General features: G+C 35.3%; 1 protein-coding gene and 1 long non-coding RNA gene across 3 annotated transcripts in view; one reads left to right on the top strand and one right to left on the bottom strand.

The window, feature by feature from the left end:
- The window catches only part of LOC129060465 (uncharacterized), a 31,711-nt gene extending 20,565 nt beyond the window's left edge, over positions 1-11,146 (bottom strand). The window contains exons 1-2 of the long non-coding RNA XR_008527220.1: positions 11,048-11,146; positions 8,416-8,736 (exon numbers count right to left, since the gene is read on the bottom strand). This is a non-coding gene — a long non-coding RNA (uncharacterized LOC129060465). The remainder of the gene's footprint in view (positions 1-8,415; positions 8,737-11,047) is intronic.
- The window catches only part of SLC13A1 (solute carrier family 13 member 1), an 85,807-nt gene that overhangs the window by 16,131 nt on the left and 43,380 nt on the right, over positions 1-26,296 (top strand). For both annotated transcript variants that reach the window (XM_024249321.2, NM_001132935.1), the window contains 5 exon segments: positions 2,470-2,598; positions 12,232-12,368; positions 14,874-15,061; positions 15,653-15,710; positions 15,792-15,840. In XM_024249321.2, coding sequence (XP_024105089.2) covers positions 2,470-2,598; positions 12,232-12,368; positions 14,874-15,061; positions 15,653-15,710; positions 15,792-15,840 — 561 coding nt within the window.

The raw sequence follows: 26,296 nt of genomic DNA, 5'->3' as shown, positions 1-26,296 counted from the left end.
TCTTGAATGACAAAGCAATATTTGAAAGGCGGAGCAAATAGGCAACCTTTTTCCTACCAGATATTTTACTAAAATGCTGACAAAAGCTGAGGAGGTAAGAGAATGAGTGAAGTAATGTAGTAGTACTGTATAGAACTGAAAAAATACAAGTCAGTCTCTAAAGGTGACCCTGGAGAACTGTTGCCATGGAAGAATATGATCCCAATGTTACCAAATATCTCAGTTTGTTAAGAGAAGGCAGGAATTCAGACTTTATTTTTTAACATTAAATCTGCTGATTTGTAAATCCTGACTCAAATTAAGCACATAGACTTATAACACTGTGAATCAAATATATAGAATTCCCTTGCTAGACTTGGCCATCAGCTTGCAACTGCTTCATCCAAATGATCAAACACGGTCAAAGGGTCTAGAATGTGAGCTCAGACAGGAAGAAACTAGCACATAAAGGATCTGTGGGCTTGTTGGTATACCAACTGGCTGAATACTATGAATTAGAGTTCAGAGAAAGGGATGCATTATGAGGAGCAAGGATCAGAACTCAAATATCAAGGAAGTGTGTAAAGAAGATTCTTTGGATCTAGAAAATTGATGTCAGGAGGTGTTGTGATAAGACATTATAGTCAAAGTGAAGGTGGGTTTGAATGAAAAATGAGGATTCTTCAATTATTTTCAATAAACAGCTTAAAGTCATTGACTTTTGGTTGATTTCAGTCAGGGCTGAGCCACTTAAAATATGGAAGTAGTCTGGGCCAGGTAATAATGTGATTATTGAAATTTTGCTTTTTGTTCTGTCACCAAAGTTGTGCCATCTTAGTGGACTATGACTCTCCACCCAAAGGCCCATGTTGACATGGATGTTCAACACTTAAGGCAGGGGGTGTATATAGTGAACAGAACCAGCTAGCACCATGTATTCTATTTATTTTTTGATGTTTTAGCAGACCCTCATAGATTGGTGCTCCAGATAGTTGTCAGGGTGGCTAGACCTGTAATCTGGCTTTATGCAAGGGAATGCCAAATAAAAAATGGATCCTTGGAAAGTGACCTGATATTGGAATAGTCTTGCCTGCAGTGGAGCAAGTGAGTGGAGGGGCAGATTTGAGAGATATAATGACTGGGGAATAAATAGGATCAAGATAGTGGCTAGTTGTAAGTAGAGAGCAAGATTAAAAGTGGTCCATTTTATCTCTGCAACCTAGGTTCTTACAAGTATGATGGAAAACATAAAGTCATAAGAGGAACTTTCAGGCTATCCATGTGTTCTCATTAAGAGAAAATGCACAACCTTTCTTCCATGCTGGCATTCTAATTTAAGCTAGTATATACAATTCTCTCTAGAGCTGTTTAGGAAGATCCATTCAAGCTTCAGCTTTGTTTTGTTGTTTTATTGTTTATCAAGATGGTAGAAGCAGACTCTGTATGAAACTGTCAACATCAAAACACTTTCATTCTTTCTCCTTTAAATAGATAACACAATAAAGGTATTGCCTAATCCTGGCTTATTAAGGATATCTTAGAAATGCACTGGAAGTGTAGGGATGCTGGTCAAGTAAATTCCAAGCCCCAAGGACTCATCCTGCGGCAGGTGAATCAGATAGCAGTAGTGCCAGACAAAAATAAAAGCTTAAATAAATAACTTCATTCAACCTGAACATCAGTTTTTGTAAATTTTTCAAATGCAACTCAGAATTTGCAGAGAGTAAGCACTGTGAGAGCAAAATAGCACCATTTGATAGCTGCTAACCTTTACTAAAGACTTAGAACATTCCAGGTGATTTCATACCAAAGTTATCTATATAAGTTAAATATAATGATAAATTTTGACCATCTCTTAACAATGCCCTAAAACATGAACCTATAGTTTTATACTAAGCAAAGCAACAGGTTCTATGAAGAGTAGCATTCAGGCTCTTCCATGCCACACAACTTGTCATGTCTGTTCTCTGAGACACAGTACAACAAAGGTTTCTCCTAGGTTGGTTTTCCCCTTTTAGTTCGAAGGAGAGGAAGGCAGGAGTGCTTGGGTCCAACTCAACCAGGCACCAAGGAATGCAGTTAAAAGGCAGGTGTCCTGCCCCCAGGGGAAAGGCTGTAACTTGGCTATTTCTGTACTCTGAAAGTATGGGGGAGTGCATTTTATAAGCCAAAGGAAGGTGAGTACAAACATCTATATACACTAATATGAGCAAGAAAATGGACTAGATGATGTTATCTATTTTGAGGGAAATGTGAAATAAATGTAATGAATGGGGATTTTTTTCTCTCTTTAGTTTTTTATGTTTATTAAATTTTGCTTCTTAGAACTTCTAAGAAATGAGTATTTGAGGGCAACTCAAAGATGCAGAGGTCTTCGGATGTTCTTACATTCTCTGTGACATGGATCTATTAAGCAAACATGTTTGTGTTTGAATGTTGACTTCTCCAGCCTCATAATATCACCTTTTGCTTTGCATTTGTTCTTACCAGGAAGCAGAATGTGCCTACACACTCTTTGTAGTCGCCACATTTTGGCTCACAGAAGCATTGCCTCTGTCGGTAACAGCTTTGCTACCTAGTTTAATGTTACCCATGTTTGGGATCATGCCTTCTAAGAAGGTAAGTCCTCTTGCCAATGTCATAAGTTGATTTCCTGTTTTGTATTGAGATTTCCATTGAGAAAAGTTATTTTTAAAGGGAGCAATCATCCCGTTGGTAAGGTTCCACATAAGTCCCCCAAACTTCCAACTGTTTCTCCTCTCTGGCATTCTGCATGTGTGTCCACCTTCAAAGAACAAACACAAGCTGACATGCTTCTTGAGTCATGCATGTCAGTGGGAGGAATGTATGTCCCCTCTTCTCTCACTGACATCTATGCCTAGTGCCTCCCTCTCAAAAACAGGGAAATTTGTTGACATCCTCCATAAGCTTTTTATATTCAGCAGAATTCAGCCTCACGGTGTTGGAAAAACAATTTTGTTTTTAATGAAGAAAAAGCTTCCCTGTTTTCATTTCCAGAAACCTGCCATTTCAAAAGATAAAGCCAAACTAATGTTCATGTATAGCTCCATTTTGTTCTTGCTGAGAGGAGTTTATTCATGCTAAGAGGTGTTTATTTGTTCTATACAATCTGAGAGTACCCATCTGAAGAAAGTGGATTTGGTTTCCCAAACGCATTGAAACCAGTCTCCAGCCACCCAGTGAACAACTATCTAAACCATAGCTGAAACAATCTCAAGAAAGATGTTAAGTTCGAGATGCCAGTCAGTGCAATTTATCACCTTTGGACTTCTATCTTCTGCCTGGGTCTAACATTGCTCTCTTGAGGCTCACCTGTCTGTCATTTTCTTTTTAACTAACCCTTGATTACATTTCTTCCTGTGAAAGGAACGGTTCCCTTCTTTATTTTCACGTCCTTCTTCCTGATTTTGGAGCCCCAGTCAATCTTCTTGCACTTTTTATCCTCTCTGATCCTCTTTTCTTACTGGGTTTTCCCCTCCCACCTAACTTCGAGTCTTTTCTTTCTAATGGTCATTGATTTGGAAGAGTGGCCAGGGCTGTACTTCAGTTCCTCTTGCCTCCAGGCTGACATTCTGCTGCCCCATGGAATCTCAGAGCTATAATCTATTAAGCTTCTTAAAGCTTAAACATGCTATATTGCTTTCAATATCGGGAATAAAAAAAGAAGGGGTTGATGAGTTGTTAAAAACAGGGTGTCAAATTTTTAACCCTTGTCCCATGGGCTTGGATGGTTCTGTGTCCAGAGATAGGTATGTTTAACAGTTATACTTTTGTCTCTTATGGTTAATAACAATAAAACTGACTAAATTAACTGTTAAAAAGAGGCTGAAGTAGAAGTGAGATTCACTGGACTCATGGGGCATTTCTGTAGCAAGCTGTTATGGGAAGGTACATAGAAACATTAGAGGGAAGAAGGAGAGAAGGGTGCCTGGGAAGGGCTGGCTTTGTAGGAGCTGCCAAGGATATATACGTCTGCCTCTTTGTGGTGTGTAAGGTCCTGACTAAAGGCAGCAAAGTTGTAAGTGCCAATGGCAGTTTTGCATCACTCTGACTGCAGACACCTGCCCAACAGTCCTTTATCCCCCAACTAATTTAACAGTCATAGAATCTTAGACTTGAAAGGGAATTCTTGTTGGTCACTTCTCACCCGGAACAAAGATCCCATCCAATATCTCCAATATCTCTTACACATGAAATCATTCAGATCCCAGACTGGGTGGCAGCCAGGCAGAGGCGCTCCTCACCTCCCAGACAGGGCGGCCAGGCAGAGGGGCTCCTCACTTCCCAGAGGGGGCGGCCGGGCAGAGGTGCTCCTCACTTCCCAGACGGGGCGGCCGGGAAGAGACGCTCCTCACCTCCCAGACGAGGAATGTTCACAAATGTGCAGGTAACACCTGCTGCTACTCCAGCCATTCGGGCCCTAAATCTGCAGCTCTACATTTTGTATCCAGGTCTTCAGATTTGGGAAATAGAAAATGTTTATCTAAAAATGCAAGTCTTTTTGGTTATCAAACTCAGACATTGAAATGAAAGTGCAGTTATGTCATTCTCCCATTTAAATTATGTATTCATCTCTTGAAACTGTTCACTATTGCCACAAGTAGATATATATTAAACTAATAATACCACATTGGACACTATATCTCATACCCTAAACCATAATGATATATGTCTAATCAATAACCAATGTTACTTTAAATAAATAAAAATTTCTGACAACTATCAAAAAAAAAAAAAGAAATCATTCAGAAGGTGTTTAAAAGCTTTCTGGATTATGGGCCTCTAATATCCCTTTCAAGGAGATACATATTATTTTTGAATAATTTTAACTCATAAGTAACTCAGCTTTATTGAGCCCACATCTGAAACTCAGTCACTGACTCATTAAACTTATTTCTAACATGTAGAATTTCATAAATAAACCTCACTTTTTTGCATGACAGTATTGCTTGAATTTGAAAACCAATATCATTTCCTCCTTATTTCTTCCCACCTTGAGCCTTAGTGGTTTCCAGACCTCAACTCCCATCCTCAAATCTGCCATTTCCAACTCTATCACGACTACCATCTTCTTTTTCTTCCTGAAACTAACTCTAGTTTGTCAATGAGACTTAAGAATTAAATGAATTAATAAATGTAAATTTCATTACATAGTAAGTACTCCATATATGTTAGCCAATGGTATTATTTATATATTCACAAAAGTGAATAGATCATTCTAGAAACATTCTGAGTGTTGCAAAGGTAAATGAGCCTATCGTCTTCCCTATGGCATTTCAGCCTAAGTTTGTTTTAAACTTTATGTGATTCTCTTCACCTTGTAAGTTTAACTGGAACTTGCAGCAAATCATAATCCTTAGAACTTTTAGTGGAGAAAACTGCTCTTCAGACTTGTGAGCCTTTTTCCAGACAGGCTAACTTACCTTTTACTAATAAGTTAGCTGACCAAAGCTACAGTCTATTATGAATGAGCTAGAGATTTAGTCATTAGGTCTGAGCTTAAAATTTGATATTTATCACTGATTACTTGATGATCATGTCCTTTAATAACTCTTATCATCTGTAAGTGGGATATGATAATGCTACAAAACCCATTGTTGTCACGATCAAATTAAATAATGTATGTTAAACAATGATACAAACTAAGTATCAAACATTCTTATAAGGTTTAATATTCCCAGTTAAAATTTATTTTGAGAGTTTTAAACTATAATTCCTGCCCGCTGCAGCATCTTTGAATCTCAGATCTGTCACTGAGTAGGATACCATGTCATTAATGCCCTCATCTAAGTTTAGAGCTCTAAACACCTCTCTCTTTGGCCATCATAGTTATAACTTTACCTATTTATTAAGCCAGTCCTAAATACTGGTATTTTGCTGAGCCTGTTATACTGTGTTTGAAGAATATCAACAAATATTAAACTTTTCTCATATTTGTTGAACTAAACCTGAAATGCTAAAGTATTTAGAGTATGTTCAATTTGATATTTCAAAACATTCATATTATTATCATCAAAAATATTTATATATAAATTTTACATATATGAATGTGAAAATATACATGTATGGATATATATATAGAGAGAGAGAGATAGATAGATAGATGTTATGTTATGTATTTACTCAGTGATTCAATAGATATTCATATGGTAGTACTCTGCCAGGGATTTGGGAACACATCAATGAATAAAAACAGGCAAAATATTTCCTATCTTTCTAGAGGAAAGGAGGCAATGAACACTATATCTGATAAATAGAAATATACAGTATAGTGAGCTAGAAAGGCAATTTTGTGCTATGGAAAAAATGCAACAGGATAATGGGGATCAGAGAGAATGGTAGTTTTAAATAAGGTGGTCAGGTTAGACCTCCTTGAGATAGTGATACCTGAACAAAGACTTACAGGAAATGAAAGAGTTATCCATTTGAATATTTGGAGAATGACTATTGCAGAAGAGGTAACACTCAGTGCAAAGACCTTATTGCAGGTACATCTGCAGTGTAATTGGAAGAGAGTAACTAAAGAGAAGAATGATAGATTAGGTCAGGTACGTAATGTAATGAGGCAATGGACCAGGCAGGGTCAAAGTAGGCCATTGCAAGATTTTAACATTGAATAAAATGGGATCCTCTGAAGAGTTTTGAGCACAAAAGTTACATGATCAACCTAACTTTGATTTTAAAAAGGATAATTTGGGCTGCTGTGTTGAGAAACAAGACAGAAAGAAAGAGACAGGTAGTGGGTTACTGCAGTAGGTGAGAGACCATGGTAATTCAGCCCAAGAGCAGTAATAGAGATATCGAATGTATTGTTGATAAAATGTGAAGGTAAAATCAGCAAACTTTCCTGATTGATTAGATATGGCATACGGTTGGAAAAAAAGTGTCAAAGATACCTCACAGCTTATCTGCCAATTGGGAAAATGGAGTTGCTATCAATTGAAACGGGAGGAAGATGGGAAGTGCAGGCTTACTCTAGGAAAGGGGCTGACACTTGAGTTCAGTGCTGGACAGGTACGTTTGAAATACCTATTAGACATCTAAGTGAAGATGTTGAGTAGGCAGTTGAATACAAAAGAGTCCAGAGTTCATAGGAAAGAGCTAATCTGCAGATATAAATCTGAGATTCATCAAAATATAGATGGTATTTAAAGCCCTAAGACTTGATGAGATCACTCAGGAGTGAATGAAGATAGAAAAGCAAAGAGGACAAAGAACTGATCTCTGCATAGCTACAACAGTAAGAAGTAAATGAGAAGAGAAAGTACTAGCTAAAGAGACTAAGAAGAAAAGGTTATTAAGGTAGGAGGAGAACCAGGAGGGTGTGGGATCCTGGAATCCAAGTGAAGCAAATGTTTTGAATGATTATGTGTGTCAAATCTGCTGATAAGTCAGTTAATGTGAAAACTAGATATTGACTATTGGATTTAGCAAAACAATGTAATAACTAACAAAGCACCTTCTAAAAAATATTATCTCATTTAATTCACAAAGTTGGTGTGAGGTAATATTTAACTTTTACAACCATTTACTGATTTGTAGAAAGGTCGCTGAACTAGTTAATCACATAACTAAGAGAGAACTCAGGTGCTCTGATTGCAAAAGCCCATGTTTTTTGATGAAATCCTATTTTGAGACAGAAATATAACTATGTTGATCTTGCAAATAGATATCAAATTTTATTAGAAATTTTATTTGACATATCAATTTTGCCTTGAGAATAGTTATATTTATCGGTGTAATTTACAAACCAACAGCACCTTCTTCTATTACCTCCTGGACAAGTAGGCCATAAATAAACACATCTGCCTGTAGCTAATGTTTCTTCTCAAATATTCTGAATCTGATGAAAACCATAGAATAGGTACTACAATGAAAACAGAGAATGTGAAGTGCTTTTCTTAAGTTTAACAACTAATTTTATTTGGACTGCAGGCTATAGTTTGTTTGCATGGTCTATTGAGAAAACTGACAAACCATGGGCCTGAAGGCCAAATCAGCCTGCTGCCTGATTTTTAAAATAAGATTTTTAGTAGGACAAACCCATAGTCATTCATTGACATACTGCCTTTGACTATTTTGTGCCATGACAGAGTTGAATAATTACAGTGAAGACCATATGGCCAACAAAGTCTAGAATATTTACTGCTTGGCCCTCTACAGTATGCTAACTCCTCATATAACCCAAATCAGTAACAGCAAGAATGTCTCATAGTCCTAGACTTCTTTCTGTGTCTAATCACTTACTAATAATGGCTTTCTTCTATGTGTTTATTTGTATTTTTAAGTTATTCTGCATTTATTCTTTCATTTAATTCTCAGAGTATTGGTAAAATAGGGTATCTTAGCCCATTCAGATTGCTACAACAAAATACATTAAGCTGGGTAGATAAACAACAGATATTTATTGCTCACAGTTCTGGAGGCTGGGAAGTCCAAGATCAAGGCACTGGCAGATTGAGTGTATGGTAAGGGCTTGCTCTCTGCTCCATAGATGGCATCTTGCTGCTGCATCCTCACATGATGGAAGGGGCAAGGGAGCTCTCTCAGGCCCCTTTTATAAAAGCACTAATTCCATTCATGAGGTTGGAGTGAACATATTTGGTTCCTTTTAAGTGCCAACATATGAATTTGGGTGGGCATATTCATATGATTTGGGTATTCAGTTCAACATATGAATTGGGTTGGCAACGTTTAGACCACAGCAGTCAATAGGGCTTATTTCCATGAGCCAAACTGCAAAAGAGATAAGGTAAAATGAAAACTTAAATCTTCATTCATTTTCCAATAATAAACTCAAGGATCAGCCCCTTTAAAAAGACTTTCCCAATCCCTCTAGGAAAAAAAAATATCACCCCACTTACTTTTAAAATCTCAATTATATTTTGGAGAGGTATCATTCAAGCATCTATAATACTTTATTGCACTTTTTGTTAACTTGTTTTTTCTCGTCTAATAGCTTGTAAGCTCCTTAAGTCTAGGGACTTATTAAATTTAACATCCATTAAGTGCCAATTTGTGCCAGGCATGTGCTAAGTCCATAAATACAATGATCAATGAGATACATCTTGCCTTCAAGATAAATCTAGTGTAATAAAGGGGATAAAGAAGTGAAGAAATGATCAATATATAAATTAAGATGTACTATAAAAAGGGAGATATTATCTAATCCAGTTTAGGGTCCTAGGGAAGATATCTTAGAAGAACTGACATCTTCCATGAAGGAAGATTAGAAGTATCCAAGACAAGGGGAGAGGATCATTCCAGGTTAAATTGCAAGCAAGTGTTAAAGCGCTTCTGCGTTTGGGTAACTAAATACATAGGAAGAAGAAGGGTGGAGTGGCAAAAACCTAAATTGGAGAGGTGAAATGGGACCAGATGATGAAGGGTCTTTTATGACATGTTGAAAATATTGGATTTGGTCTTTAAAACTATGGGAAGGTCTTAGAAACTATACTGAAGAAGTATAAGAAGGACAATTATGTGATCAGATTTACACTTTAGAAAAGGGGCTATGACAATGGTATGGAGTGGGTCAGAAAAAGATCGATCATACAGTAGCCAAGTGAGAAATAGTGAGGAGCTTAATCAAGGTAGTCATGTGTAAACAGAGAAAAAGGGACAAATTTTAAAGATATGAAGGACCTAGGAATAATAGGACTTATACTGGAAGTGAAAAAGGAATCATGGCTGACCTTTAGGTCTCTGTCTTGGGCAACTGAGTAGATACATGTTTACATTAACCACAAAGGGAGAATGTGTTTGAAGGATGGGGAGTGAGAAGATGAGAAGTGTCATTGTGGATATGTTGAATTGTAGGTGTTTGTGGGAAATTCAAATGGAAATGAATAGTTGGACATATCAGTCTGAAACTCAGAAGACTTATCTGTGTGGAAATAAAGATCTTGGTGTAGTCAACATTCATTTAACAAATGTTCATTGAGTGCCCCCATGTATGTGCCAGGCATTATTTTAGTCCCATAAAGTTGAATCCTTCAAATTCAGTCATTGGATGGATAAAACAAGAAGACTATAAAGACTATGGACAGAACCCTGTGGAATACCAGCATTTTGGAGGACCGAGATAACTGGATTTTCAAAGTCAGAAAAAAAAAAAAAATTCAGAGGCAGGTATAGAACTAGGGAGAAAAAAAAAAAAAAAAGCTTCCTGACTCTGGAACACTAGTAAATTAACATACTGAAATACTTATACCTAGCATAAGAGTTGAAAGAGTTAGGAGACTAGGAAGTAGAGGACAGAGTGTAGAAAATTGGGATATAAGAGCTCAGAGACCATAGCTTATTCATCGTCCCTCCCTCCCTCATTCTTTCAGTGCTATTTACCAAGCTCTTCTACTGTGTACCAGCACTACGCTAGGTGCAAAATATGTGATGGTTAGCAAAACAGAGTCCTGGTTTGGCTAGCAAAACAGATTCCTTGTCCTCATCAGAATGTATGGTATAATACAGAAAACAATAAGCACGTAAACAAACAGTATTTATGTAATGTATATACTACGAAAAAACCAAACGGGGCTCTATGATACAGAAAAATGATATGACCTATTTAGAAAGGCCTGATATTTGAGAATTGAAGAGGTGCAAAGATGGAAAAATATATCAAGCATTTATTAATGTATTGTCTGCTCCTATAATATTTTTGGTGCATACAGATAATTTTTCAATGAGTAATTAATAAATGAAATAGCAAGGAAATTGATATAATTATTTTCTATTATCCAATCACTACAAAATGTAAAGAGATAGATATAAACTTTGAAAGACATCATAAATGAACGTTTTTTAAAATATAACAGTTGTCCACTTGCCTACTTTTAATTTCAAGGGTAATTATCAATTTTTGTTTTTTTTGAAACGAAGCCAAGCTTAGCAAGTTATGTTAAAAATGCAGATATAATTTAATATAGCAAAATTATCATAAGAATTGATTTTCCTTTTTGTGCTTTTGTAACATTAGAATGGTTTTATTCCAACATTTCCATTCCTTCTATTAGCTATCGCTTGATTTTTTTAGAGGGGTATTTACTTTATAATCCTCTTTTCAGCACAGCCTTGTGATTCAGTTTAGCCAAGTGCTTCTTAAAGTAAGTTCTCTTGAATACCAGTCCCATGAAGTGCTCCACCTAAAAATTAAATAAAAATAAGTTTTTAATAATTAAATACACCTGAAAAATATGTAGTATATGATCTCCCCTTCTTTAAAAATGACATTATACACTATTGTTTAAAGGTTTTTGCAAAGGCCTATAGGAGAGAAAATTCTAGTATTTCAAAATTCTGTTTTCTCAACTTAATCGATTACACAACCCTTTAAAAAAAAAGATTATGCACCTAACGTATTTCAAAGTATTCTTTAAGAAATACTGCTGCAAATGGTTGCTTAAAGTTCTAGGTCCTTTACTAATCTCTGAATGGTGTTGACTGAAAATAGCTTAAAATATTAAGTCTCATTTGAGGGTATTTGTTTTATAATTTTTTTTTTTTTTTTTTTTTTGAGATGAAGTCTCACTCTGTCGCCCAGGCTAGAGTGCAATGGCACGATCTCGACTCACTGCACCTCCGCCTCCTGGGTTCAAGCAATTCTTCTGTCTCAGCCTCCAGAGTAGCTGGGACTGCAGTCATGCACCATCACACCTGGCTAGTATTTTGTACTTTTAGTAGAGATGGGGTTTCACCATGTTGGCCAGGCTGGCCTCGAACTCCTGACCTCAAGTGATCCACCTGCTTCGGCCTCCCAAAATGCTGGGATTACAGGTGTCAGCCACCATGCCTGGCCTTATAAAAAGTAATTTTGAAAGTAAAATCATTCAATATATAAAGGTGTGACTGCAGTTACAGCATAATGGGTCACGATGAAGACAGCAGCAAGTTGGAGCTTGATTGAAAACTTTCCCAAATCACAGTCACTGCCGTTTCACTATAGATGCATAAACAAATTAGCCCCAATAGAAAAGCACTTACCTGATGTTACTCAGCTATTTAATAACCCTGAGTACTCTTTTTTCTGTATACTTTTCCTTAACACCATTTTTGAGTAAGAATATAGAACATGTCTAAATTTGTATTCAAACACATCTACATTTTTCTCAACAAAATGGAAAGATTATGCGGTTGAAGGTGAAAATTAAGAGCAGCATAATAATGTCTTTCTTGTGCAATGTTATTTTTCCCCACCAAAGTAAATAATCACGGGTTTAATTGTTATTTCAGGTGGCATCTGCTTATTTCAAGGATTTTCACTTACTGCTAATTGGAGTTATCTGTTTAGCAACATCCATAGAAAAATGGAATTTGCACAAGAGAATTGCTCTGAAAATGGTGATGATGGTTGGTGTAAATCCTGCATGGTAAGTACTGCATTTACTGCTTCCAGTTTACCTGCTGAACAGACCATTTTTGTGCAGAGCAAATAATGAAATAAATAATTCACGCCCAGGAAATCCTTTGTATCACAATCTGACTTATGACGTTTTTTCCTCTGCAAATATGAAAGTGATATAAACTGTACTTGAATTGTAGGAGGAAAAAAAAAAACTTTCACTGCAGGTCTAATTACAGGGTGGTTGGAATACGTGCCCACAACCACAGGGTGGTTGGAATACATGCCCACAACTTTCTCACCTTTTATGCATCATAGAAGTCAAAGCTGAGAGAAGCTTTGAACCTCAACAGACAAGATTGATAGACTTCAGAGTAGATTTTCCTCCTGTCTTGTTTATTTGGCTGATTACATATTCAGAACTTATTCAAGAGCATCCTTTATCATCAGGGAGGATGTTACAAACCAAAGACAAAGACATTACTGACAAAATACAAATGTGTGCAGAAAAATTCCAAGGTGAATATTTTTCTTTTTAAACCAACTGTTGCAAAGTGAAACAATCAATTAAGACATTTCATCTATAGAATATGAAATCACTCATTTGATTGATAAAATTAATTGGCTATTTCGGTTTTATTTCACCTCTTGCTAAGAACATGAATGTAAGCTAAAGAAAATTTCCAGTGTCATAATCATTTGCATAGTGGCATTTTGCGTTAAAGCCTTAGATGTTTCTTCCATTCTCATCTTTCTTTGAAAATTAGAATATTGTATTGACTTATGTTGCATAATTCATTCTAGGGCATAGCCACATCTGTGTTTTTCATTTATGGTGCAAATTGTTTTGCTAAATACAAAAAAAAATGACTCAGATGAAACAAATTTTCAATTTTTTTGAATTAAAAATTGTATAACACATATGTGTTTAAGACATTATCTCGTCTGGGCGTGGTGGCTCATCCCTGTAATCCCAGCACTGTGGGAGGCCGAAGTGGGCAGATTGCCTGAGGTGGGGAGTTCAAGTTTAGCCTGGACAGCATGGTGAAACCTCGTCTCTACTAAAAATACAAAAATTAGCCGGGTATGGTGACAGGCACCTGTAATCGCAGCTACTCAGGAAGCTGAGGCAGGAGAATTCCTTGAATCTAGGAGGCAGAGGTGGCAGTGAGCCAAGATTGTGCCATTGCGCTCCAGCCTGGGCAGCAGAGTGAGACTCTGTCTCAAAAAAAAAAAACAAAAAACAAAAGCAAAAAAAGCGACGTCATCTGACTCTTAAAATGGAGTGGCGATCCATGCCTTTTAGGGTGCTACAGAAATGTATCTCTTTTTCCTGACCCTCTGCTCACTGTTCCAGAGGATGATGTAATGCACTTCACAGTGGGGCAGAAGTTCTGTCCAGTATGCCACTAAGTGGCTCTTAAATTTAAGGCATTTTCACCATCCAGAAGCTTTATCTGATCCCGGCATTTTTTACACAAAGATTTCTTGTCTTGACAATGCCCTAAGAAGTTAAAAGTTCTTAATTTTCTTTTTTTTTAGAAGAACCATTTATTGTGTAAGCAGATTCCTAATACATTTTCTTTTATTTTGTTGTATACATTGAAAATATTCACCTTATCTAAGTCTGAAACGTACATTGTGGTATGGTTCTTGTACATCTGTTTTAAGAGGGTGTCAGATTATTTCATAAATTGCTCTATATAGAAAGATGTGCTTCTGAATGATTTTCTAGGCCTGCCTACTCAAAAGAGATCATTTTTTTCCCAAGTGTGACTTTGGAAGTTTATAGATATGGCTTAAAATTTTGTAGTCTTAGGTATATTATTTTTAAGAAGAATAACTACCCTATCTATAAAAGAAGACAATGTAGTGTGTCCAGATCTTGACAATAGGAAAGGATATCAGATTCAGGAGAGCATAAATCATAGAATATTCAGAAAATTCAGAAACCTCATTTTAGCAAATGACTTTAACTATTTTCTCCACCCACTTATATTGAACCAGTATAGTGAACAAGTAAAAAGGGGCTTTATAAATATTAATCTTTCTTTGTCCTTGTACCTCCCTGACACCCCTATGAACAAACAGAGTTATGGCTAAAAGACAAAAGAAAAAATAAGGGACCTTAAATTCAAAAGTTGATTGCATTTTCATCTTACTAGCATTTGAAGATAAGTGGTCAGCTGTGAAGAGCATTCAGATGTTGGTGTAATATTATAAGCTGTTATGTCATATAACCAACTTGCAGTTCGTTTAGGTTTAATCATTTTTCTGTTTCTGAAGAGAAGATTTGCATGGTTCCCTGGGAGACAAATCTCTTAAGAACTCTACTTTTACAGGTGCAGCTTTGATTTCTACCTGGCTGTCACTGTATTCCAAGTTCATCATCTGGGCAGAATCTTAACCTTCCATGTTTTGAAAGACTTAATTTCCCAACTCACAAACCACAAGTTAAACATCTTCCAGTTAAATAATACGGTGCTAGTTAAGCTGAGAGCACAGCTCCACACTAACGGCTCTCTGATTTCAGGCTGACGCTGGGGTTCATGAGCAGCACTGCCTTTTTGTCTATGTGGCTCAGCAACACCTCCACGGCTGCCATGGTGATGCCCATTGCAGAGGCTGTAGCGCAGCAGATCATCAATGCAGAAGCGGAAGTCGAGGCCACTCAAATGACTTACTTCAACGGATCAACCAACCACGGACTAGAAATTGATGGTATCGCATGTTGATATTGCCAATCTGGGGTCTCGTCATTAGAGCAATAGACATAAACTCAAGAATTCTAAGTTGAATTTTGAATTAACCATCCATACATGCATGATGTGAATTTAACTTTCTTCCCTCTATAGTTCTCAATATCTACAAAAATAGTTTTCTACAAATATTTTACCTAAATTGTTACATTTCTATTCGCTTGCAAAAAGAAGAATGCCTTTTCTATCCCTCAGCCAGACTGATGGAACACTCTCTCATGTCTTTATCAGTAGACCTCCAGGTTACTCTTTCCTGTACTGAAATGGCTTTCCTGCATAATATTGGGAATCTTTAATTCCTACATTCTATTTGGATACAGCATCAAATTTCACTGTTATAATCTCTGGCTCTGACTAACTGCTCTGATGCAGTGAAAAAGTGTTGGGAGGATATTTGTATTTATAAAATACTTTAAGATGAATGTTATGGTAGCACACAGTAAATTTTTTATTTTCAATTTCTACTAATGCTTCCATCTTCGCATCCACACACAGGCAAACCCAATGATAACCCCTTATTTAAATTGTTTTTCTTTTATTTAATGTTTTGCAGAAAGTGTTAATGGACATGAAATAAATGAGAGGAAAGAGAAAACAAAACCAGTTCCAGGGTAAGGAATACTGACATTTTGATGAGGATTTTTCCAAATTATATTTTAATAAAATTATAACTGGATCAATTTATTTTTCAGATACAATAATGATACAGGGAAAATTTCAAGCAAGGTGGAGTTGGAAAAGGTACATAAATTTGATTCTTTCTAAATAATTATATACAAAGTTATATTAGAGTTGTAGTTAGATACATATGCATTTTAAAACCTGCCACTTGCTTCCTTTTCTATAAATTATTTTGCTTGACTAAGTAGTAGCATGGTGTAATGGTTTGATAAGCTTTCATGAACAGACAGAAATCAACATCTGGATAGGAAACATTTTAGGCTCTGAAAATTAGTATCATTATTTTCTCTTTTTACCAGAATCAGGATAATGGCAGTTAGCCAAGGTTGTTTAAAGAAATATAATTCCAGTCTCAGAATATTGCTTCATTTTCTTTCTTTTAACTTTTATTTTAGTTTCAGGGGTACGTGTGCAGGTTTGTAGTACAGGTGAATTGCATGTTTTGGGGGTTTGATATATAGATTATTTCCTTACCCAGGTAATAAGCATAGTACCTGATAGGTAGTTTTTTTTATCCTTTTCTTATTAAAATCTTGCTGGCCTAATAGCCTGACTTTCATTAGGAGCATCATCGTCATTTCTTCCAGGTTATGAACTTGGAGCAACTCCTATTCATGTAATTACAAATCGGTATCTTTAATGCTTCCATTGCCACTAAAAAAATCAGTGCAGAATTCATGAGTTGCTTCTGTCAAATACAGGTGGAGGAGTTGTAGCCATTCTAGATATTAAAAGAAGGAAGGAGATCTCTGTAAACTATCCCATAGAATTCATTTCCCAGAATAAATCAATATAAAAATACTATACTAGATTGCACTGGGAGCAATATATCTCAAGACCTGAAAAATAAATCCCACATAGAAATAGTCCTATAGTAACTATGGCATTAGGAATAGGAAAGTGGGACATATATTTCTTCATCTGGCCATGGAATGCATTAGCATGCAGTTCAATAGGAAAAAGAAAACCCTCTTGTTAATTACAGAAATCTTCTAGGAAAGAGCAATTTCTATGTAAAGAGAAAATGAATACAAAGATAAGTTTTAAGCCATTAGCTACAGAATATATTAAGGATTTTTTAAGATGGGAATTGCATATATATTATGAAGATATTATCTTTAGAGATAGAAATAATTCCTTTAAAACATGAAAAATTAACAGTATGCCAGGTATGTTATAGAATAATACATTAGAAATGGGCTTTATGTGCCTGATTTATAATCCTTTGGGTATATACCCAGTAATGGGATGGCTGGGTCAAACGGTATTTCTAGTTCTAGATCCCTGAGGAATCGCCACACTGACTTCCACAATAGTTGAACTAGTTTACAGTCCCACCAACAGTGTAAAAGTGTTCCTATTTCTCCACATCCTCTCCAGCACCTGTTGTTTCCTGACGTTTTAATGATTGCCATTCTAACTGGTGTGAGATGGTATCTCATTGTGCTTTTGATTTGCATTTCTCTGATGGCCAGTGATGATGAGCATTTTTTCATGTGTCTGTTGGCTCCATAAATGTCTTCTTTTGAGAAGTGTCTGTTCATATCCTTTGCCCACTTTTTGATGGGGATGCACACATATGTTTCTTGCGGCACTATTCACAATAGCAAAGACTTGGAACCAAGCCAAATGTCCAACAATGCTAGACTGGATTAAGAAAATGTGGCATATATACACCATGGAATACTATGCAGCCATAAAAAATGATGAGTTCATGTCCTTTGTAGGGACATGGATGAAGCTGGAAACCATCATTCTCAGCAAACTATCGCAAGGACAAAAAACCAAACACCGCATGTTCTCACTCATAGATGGGAATTGAACCATGAGAACACATAGGCACAGGAAGGGGAACATCACACACCAGGGCCTGTTGTGTGGTGGGTGGAGGGGGGAGGGGGGAGGGGGGAGGGGGGAGGGATAGCATTAGGAGATATACCTAATGTTAAATGACAAGTTACTGGGTTCAGCACACCAGCATGGCACATGTATACATATGTAACTAACCTGCACGTTGTGCACATGTACCCTAAAACTTAAATTATAATAATAAAAAAAAAGAAATGGGCTTTAAAAACTGTTGTGAAAATTGGCACACCTAAACAGAAAGAATATACATGCACTCAGTAACTTCTTGTGGTCATCTTTGGAAACCTAGTTTTCTATCATAAGGCCTAAAGTTTCAATCAAAACCGTTCAAATTGATTTGATATCCAAATACTGTCCCAGGCATTGTGGGCAGGTCTTTTGACGAAAAGATCTGCTCCTTATTGTAAGCAGCTCAGAGTCTGGTGGACAAGACGGACCTATAAAAATATGTCTGACATAAGTACCACAACAAAGGCATGCACAGATGCCAACACTCCTAGAAGCAGGAGCAACTAGTTCCATCTGGGAGTACCGCAGGGAGGAAGTATAATGTAAAGACATTTGAGTCTGGAAAGATGAGAGCGTGTGCAAGCAGAAGAGTACAAACTTACGAATGCAAGAACGTGTCTACCTTGTCAGCACTTTAAACTCTGGCACATTCCCATTGCCTGACACAAAGGAGGTATTCGATAAGTAGTTATCTTTATCAATTAATGAATGAGTGAAAGCAAAAGAGTAAAAAGAGGAAGACCCTTTCTAATCAGAGAGTACAACTAATTCAAAGACCCAGCTAGGTAAAGAATGGGTTTTTTTTCAGGAAACCTCTACAATGCAGATGCTAGAGATGAGCTGTTGTGGGGAATAAAATTATTGTGTGGGTTTGTCCAGGTTATAGATATCTTTTCATCCAGTGCAAAGGAGTTTAGAGTTGATTTTATGGAAAACGCAAAGCCTTAAAGCTGCGGGGCAATATGATAAGTTCTGCCTTTGGGACAACCTGAAAGTCAGTGGTGAGCTTTTTGATTAACTGAGCAATTGAGCTTTTTTATTAATTAGAAATTGGGGATGAGGGAAAAAAATGTAGGAGATGCCTCCACTGCTCTAAACTAGGGAGCAGTAGATTGTGATGCCATTGATTAGAATGCAGAACTCAGAGGTAGGAATAAACTTTCAATAGAGAAAAGATAACGGAGATGCATTTTTGGCAATAAAGATTAATATCTGAGTTTAGGAAAGCAAAACGAGGCTTTTGAATGTTGATTCTATGGTCTTTCTAGAATGCAATGCACAAAAATTTAGCTTTATATAAAAACAGGAATAGTTTTTTGCTGCACTAAAGTATTCTTTATAAGACATGCATGAAAGCATTATTTTATATATTATACATTTATGATATGTTTTGATTTTTAACAATTACAGGTATATTTTCAGGAATAAATGTATATATGGTTTGTGTTACAATTATAATAAACTGCAGCTGTTCTTTGATAGATTTACCCTATATAATTTAACACCGATTATATGGAAGAATGTATATCTACTTCATCTAGCTATAAAATATTTATATTCATAATCTTTTGATTTTATGCTTTCTTCTTGAAATAGGTAGGATATTCTATTGAATTAAAATAAATCCTGTGGGTTTGACTTTGAATTTGACCTACAAGTCAAAAAAAATACAAATATTACTCCTTTTTTGGGGAGAGTGGTATAAATTAAATTTCAGAGAAGATACATTTCCTTCAGTTCAGCTCTGATTTTGATTATTTCTTGTCTTTTGCTGGCTTTGGGATTGTTCTTGCTTCTCTAATTTTTTTCAGTTGTGATGTTAGGTTGTTAATTTGAGGTCTTTCTAACTTTTTTATATGAGCATTTAGTGTTATGAATTTCCCTCAACACTGCCTAACACTCATGACATGAGCTTACCTATATAACAGACTTGCACATGTACCCCCAAAACCTAAAATAAAAATGGAAAAAAGGAAGAGAAATAAAATAAAAGGCTTAGTTTTTTTTTGGTAATCTGCACAATTTTGCTATGTTCCTGCAATAAAATAAATAAATTTTATTTCTAATGAAATTATTACAATTTGATTCATTTGAAGCACCATTTATTTAGTACAAAACTAAAGATTTTAAAAATTTAATTAAAGTCTCTTTACTAATACAATTAAATTAATCTAAGCTGATCAATAAGCTTACTTCAATTTTTAGAACTATAATATTTCTCCCCAAAGGCAATAACCTACACCGATCCATATAAAGTTTAGTGTGTAGTAAGTAGAAAATTCTCAACAAGTAGAAAAAAATAATAATGGCCCCCAGATAAATTCTGTATTTAGCAATGACAATAATATTAGTTAAGAAATATACATTTAACATTTGCTCAATGTCACCTTTTCAACAAGACCTACCCTAATCTCCCTATTTCACTGCAGCCACCATATCCCATATCCTTCCTCCTAATCCTCCTGACTCTACCCTACTTTATCCAAAAGCTTGTGTCACCTTCTTACAGACTATATAATTTGCTTAATTTTTATTTATTTTGTTCATTATCTTCTTTCTCCACTAAAATGCAAGGTTCTTGGGGCAGAGATTTTTGTCCATCTAGTACATATCACAAATATCTTGAATAGTGACTGCTGTAAATAGTAAATATTTGCTTATTGAATAAATAAATTCAGTAATATTTTTATCAAATGATTACAATTCGATTAAAATAACTCATGTTGTATATAAACTACACTGTTTCCAGTGTCTAGTTAACCATCAGGGAAAATTCAGAGAAGTCACTATGGACAATGGAACCATTAAATACTATTATTTTTGGCTGCTTTAAAAAAATAAACTACACCAACAAAGAATCAAACTGATAAATATTTAAAGTCAACACTGTGGATCAGATTGGTTTCATTTTGGGTAGAAAGACAAAAAAATGGTTTGTAACTAAAATTTATCAGCTCTAAAATTCTTGTTAATAGAACTGCAAAATTCTTCTACAGATAATAACGATGATCATTTTGCTGGTGTGATAAAGACTAGATGTTAGTGTTGAAGATGATGGATATTTAGTACTCCAGGACCTTATTTTGAAGTATTCATATCGAAGAGTCACTTTCCTATGCTGCATATCTAAAAATGAGATTTGTCCCATGACTTACCTTTTATGAAGTTCTCTTCTCACTATAGGCCATGGCCCAAATACTAACTGAGCTCTCTACTTGCCCAAAATAAAGTGGTGAATAGTTACCAAGCCCATAAATCCCACATTACCCCCTAAAAGTAGCTGAAATATTTGTAGACAAGAAAAGATACTGGGAGAAGAAAGGAATATCCTAAAATTACACTGACAGTACCTGAGGAAATGTATTTGTCAGGTTCCATTGGGGTACCTGGTAAACCAACCACCATGCATACAATTTCCATGGGAAATGAGTTCTAGGTATCCAAAAATCCATTTGTAGATACCAAAGGAGGAATAAAGTTGCTAGTTCTTTCCCTCCCCTGCAAGCATTAATGTCATTCAAAGAGACAGCCCAGAGTTTTACATCAGCTCAATTTCTAAACCTCCAGGCATCTACAAATGAAAGAGATTGGAAAATCAGTACACTTTTAATGAAAAATCTGAGATAATTGTTTTTCATTAGTTTAATATAAGTTGTAATTCCTCAAAGGGACAAGTTCAAAGAAAAAATATCCTTGAATAAATTACATCTTGCTTTTAATTAGGTATTGCTTAGTTTAGGGGTGAAAATCCTTATGGTTGAAATCCAATTGTACAAGACAACACTTTTTAATGTTCTCCAAAAATTCAAAGGAGTCTTGTAAGTACAGTAATAAACATGGTTCATAATATTAGAAACTAGGGGTATTGGTTCTGCCAAATAAGGAGATATTAATTCTGGAATATCTGGCTCCTAGGTCAGATATGAAAAAGGTATTTTAGCTTAGATCACATAACAAACAAAAGCTGGCTCTCCTTCATTATTCTTCTATTTTCCTAAACTGGGGGAAATTGGATCGCAAAGGCAGTAATTAGTACTGCTCAACCCTTACCTGACCCAACCTAGGGTTTCCTTTTATTCATGCAGTGGTTTATAGAGAATGTTTATAGAAGAGGTAAGCAAGGAGAGAGAGGGAGACTACCACACACCCTTTAGGAATCACAGCAACAGTCTGTGAACGTGACCTCACTCCATATTTCAACCTTTATTAGAGTCAAAGTGCTATCTCCATTGATGGCCATTCTTAGTTGTCTCACAAAACATTTTTCTATTAAAGAAACTATTGACTTTTGACAATATCATTTCTCCCATATATCTTTATTTTATGAAATACAAAAATCTAGTTCTTCCCATTTTATGTTATTGAAATATTATCTAGCAAATAGCATAAGCTCAGCCAAATTGGCGATATCTGTACTTTAACTGTACAATAAGCCCCCCACACTACATAGCTTATTTGAATACTATATTTTGTTTCTTGAAATACTCAACAGTGTTCTCCTATGCATCTTCTAGTGGTATTTTCTAAAAAAAAAAAAAAAAGAAATATGTTTCTCTCCAAATTGATTTTTCTGTATTTTGGTTATGAAATATTTCATGCATATATGCATGTATAAAACGTGACTAAATATTTTAAAGAATAACAAAATAAGATGATGTATACCACATCCCAGCTTAATAACTAGAACATAATGATTTCTAAAATCTACACGAGCCTATCTCTTTTCCTTACACAATCACCCCCACCCCCTTGCCAAGTTAGCTATAGTCCAAATTTTGTGTTAATCATTATCTTGTTTTCTTTTGTTTTATCACTTGCACTGGTTAAGGTATGGATTGGTTACCACAGCAAAGACCAAAAATAGCAACAATTTCAACAAGATAGAAATAGGCTGGTACAGTGGCTTCTTCATCACCATGCCCCTGACTCTTTCTATCTCTTCTCTGCCATTTCCAGCACTGGAACCGTGTAGTTCAAGATGGCTCCCCCATCTCCCTCCGTCCATTCTGTACCGCAGCTAGCTGCTCAAGGAGAGGAGAAAGTGGAAGGCATATGTACTTAGAAATTATTCTATTATTTTCCTGGATTTAAGACTATTCAGATTTTCTATTTCAACCTCAAACAGTTGCATTTTTAAAAAGAAATTTATGTGTTCCATGTCAAATTTAGTAGTGTGTGGTTGTTTATAATATTTTCTTATATCTATTTGATTTCTATAGTATTTATAGTTATATGTCTTTATTTCTAACATTTTCCTTGTGCTTTTAAAACATTTTTCAAATAATCTTTCCAAACCTTGTCTATTTTATTAGTCTTACAAGTCTTGTCAAAGAACCAACTTCTGACTCCTTTCACCCTCTCTATTTAATGAATATTTCACATTATTTTTAATAGTTTTCTTTATTACTTTGTTCTGTCTACTTTGTTGGTGTATTTATGCTCTTGCTCTTTTGCTAATTTTTAAAATCTGACCTTTACCTTATTAGTTTTGAGTTTTTCCTCTCTTCCAAAGTAAGGATTTAAGGATATGAATTTGTTCTATTACTTTAGCTATTTTCCATATTTTTCAGTTTTGTGTTTTCTGATTTCCATTATACTAGATTTTTTTTTACTCAAAAGATGCTCAGAAATGTGTTTTGAAATTTAAAATAAATTAGATTTTTAGCTACTTTTAAATTTTTTCTAACAATTTTTCTGTGGTCAGAAACTGTGGTCTATGTAACAGTTCTCTAAAACTTGTTTAAGCAGCTTTTTGGACTAGCACATGGTCAGCTGTAATAAATATTTTTCACTGTGCTGAAATTGTACATTTTTAACTAATTAGGTTCAATGTTTCCCAAAACTCTGTAAGATCAAGTTGCTAGTTGTGCTTCTCAAATCTCTGTGCTCTGACCAAGTTTTGTCTCTTTTTATTCAGCAATTGATGAGACTGTTTTGTTAAACTCTCCTTCTATCATGTGGGTATTCTATTTCTTCTGATACTTCTGTCAGTTTTGGTTCCTCTGCATTGTTAAATTATGTTATTTTGAACTCATTTAGAATGTTTCTGTGTGTGTGATTGATTAACATTTTATCATTTTGCTGTGCACCTCTTCATCTATCTTAATTTTTTTGGTCTTTGAGTTTATTTGTCTGCTGATAATACAGGACGACCAGCTTTTTAATTAATTAATTTATTTTTTTTTTGAGACTGAGTCTCACTCTGCCACCTAGGCTAGAGCGCAGTGACACGATCTCAGCTCACTGCAACCTCAGCCTCCTGGGTTCAAGCAATTCTCCTGCCTCAGCCTCCTGAGTAGCTGGGATTACAGGTGCCCAGCTAATTTTTTGTATTTTTAGTAAAGATGGGATTTCACTATGTTGTCCAGGCTGGTCTCGAACTCCTGACCTCACAATTCGCCCACCTTGGCCTCCCAAAGTGCTGGGATTACAGGCATGACACTACCAGCTTTTATAAGGCTAGTATTTACCTGGCATTTCCTCTATCCTTTCACTTTCAACACTTCATGACACTACCAGCTTTTATAAGGCTAGTATTTACCTGGCATTTCCTCTATCTTTTCACTTTCAATATTTCTGTGTCCTTATATTTTAGGTATTTCTCTTTTATTATGTTTGAAAATTTTTACTTCTACCTGACATGTTTTATCCATTTAAATTATTTGTGACATTATATATTTAGAATAATTTCTACTGCCAGCTTTTTATTTTTTCCAAATATTCTTTCCATTTTTCCTTCCTGCATTTCTATGCAGTTATTTTCTTTTATTTCATGCTACACACACACTTGTATGGGTGGTCTATTCTATACTTTGTGTCTATTTTAGTTGTCCAGTCATTTTACTATATTATTAGACAGCAAGGGTTGCCATAACAAAATACTACAGAACTGTGTCTGAAACAATACAAATCTGTTATATTTTCTCCCAGTTTTGGAGGCTAGCCAAGTACAAGATCAAGGTGTTATCTGGGTCGGTTTCTAGCGAGACCTCTCTTTCTGGCTTGTACAAGGCCACCTTCTCATTGTATCCTCACGTGATGTTTTCTCTGTGCACATGCAGTAGAAAGAGAGATTTCTGGTCCCTTTTGCTCTTTTTATAAGGACATCAGCCCTATTGGATTAGGCACCCTTCTTTGTTTAAACTTAATTACCTCTGTGAAGGCCGTTTTCCACACAGAGTCACTTTGAGTGTTAGAGCTTCAACATACGAATATTGAGAGACATAATTCAGTCAGTAATATCGTGTCTACTTAATATATAAAAATTTAAAGATAATTCATTTGTTTTTTTTCTCCTGAACAGTGTAAAGAGCCCAGGATATTTTAACTTAGACCATCGTTTTCTATTTACATGCTATTTTCCATGTAAGTACTAGTTTAGTTCTAGTTCTAGTCTATTATTCCTCCATAAATTACATAATTGTATTATTTTTTAAAATCAGTGCTCTGTAGAGTTATGTGCATATTTATTAATATCTTTGTTCACCATTGTATTTTGCTTCTCAGACCCCCTATCTGGGGTCATGTTCCTTCTTCTTGAATATACCTTTTGAATGTACTTCAGAGAGTGATTTTGGTGTTAAATTCACAGTTTTTGTTTGATAGAAAGATTTCTATAATTCTTGAAACATGTTTTTATAGTTATAGTGTGCTAGATAGGTTATTATTTTTTATTTTGCACACTGAAATATATTTATATATTTCTACTGCCTTTTGGCTTTCTTTTTTTCTATTTAAAAGTCAGCTAACTATCAGTCAAATTATTATTCCTTTGTAGGCAATCTTTTCTCCTTGGTTGTTTAATGATGTGTGTGTGTATGACAGAATTTTACTTTGCTATACCTAAGTGCATATTTCTCCTTAATCTGTGTATTGATCTTTTCCAACAATTCTTGCAAATTATCAGGTGTTATTTCTCAATATTCAATTGCCTCATCCTAGTTCTCTGTATTCTCTCCCTCTGAGTCTCCAATTACACATTCTGCACTTTCTCACTGTGTTTTCTAAGCTACTTAACATCTGTTTTTATGAATAGTAACTTCTGATTTATATTCCAGCTAATTAATTTTCTCTTTAGCTATGTCTATTTTGACCTATTTACTGAGCTTTTAAATTGTTACTTAAATTTAATTTATGTAAACTCTATTTGTCTTGTTTTAAGATTTGCCTGTAACTTTTATAATCTTTTTCATAGTTTCAATTCCTTCTCTAATTTTATTAATCATACGTAAATGTAATTATATTTTGTGTCTGTGTCCAACACCTCTGAAGTCCTTGTGGGTCTCTTTCTTTGACTTAGTTTTTATTTATTTATTGCTGGTTCTCATTTTGTTGAATTATTTTCTTGCATGTTCAGTACTTTTAACCATTGAATTTTTTTTAATTACTATGGAAATTCTGTAAGTCCTATGTTGCAGCTGCTTGTAAGAGTTTTCAATTATATTGCTATTTCTCTTTAACACACACATAACATAAATTAATGCTTTAAGAAAAAATGCTCATGGTTAAGAATTTTTAGGGAATATTGTTTTCCCTTAAGTCAGCATGATATTTTCTTTCTACTTCTGCAAAGGATACAGCTTTATGTGTGTTTTCTTATATGATTCCTCACACACATTTGGCCTGGAGCAATATCTTT

The sequence above is a fragment of the Pongo abelii genome, chromosome 6 (genome assembly GCF_028885655.2).
Source record: "Pongo abelii isolate AG06213 chromosome 6, NHGRI_mPonAbe1-v2.0_pri, whole genome shotgun sequence".
NCBI lineage: Eukaryota > Metazoa > Chordata > Mammalia > Primates > Hominidae > Pongo > Pongo abelii.
The sequence above is the reverse complement of the archived record's forward strand: the minus strand, read 5'-3'. Positions and strand labels throughout refer to the sequence as shown.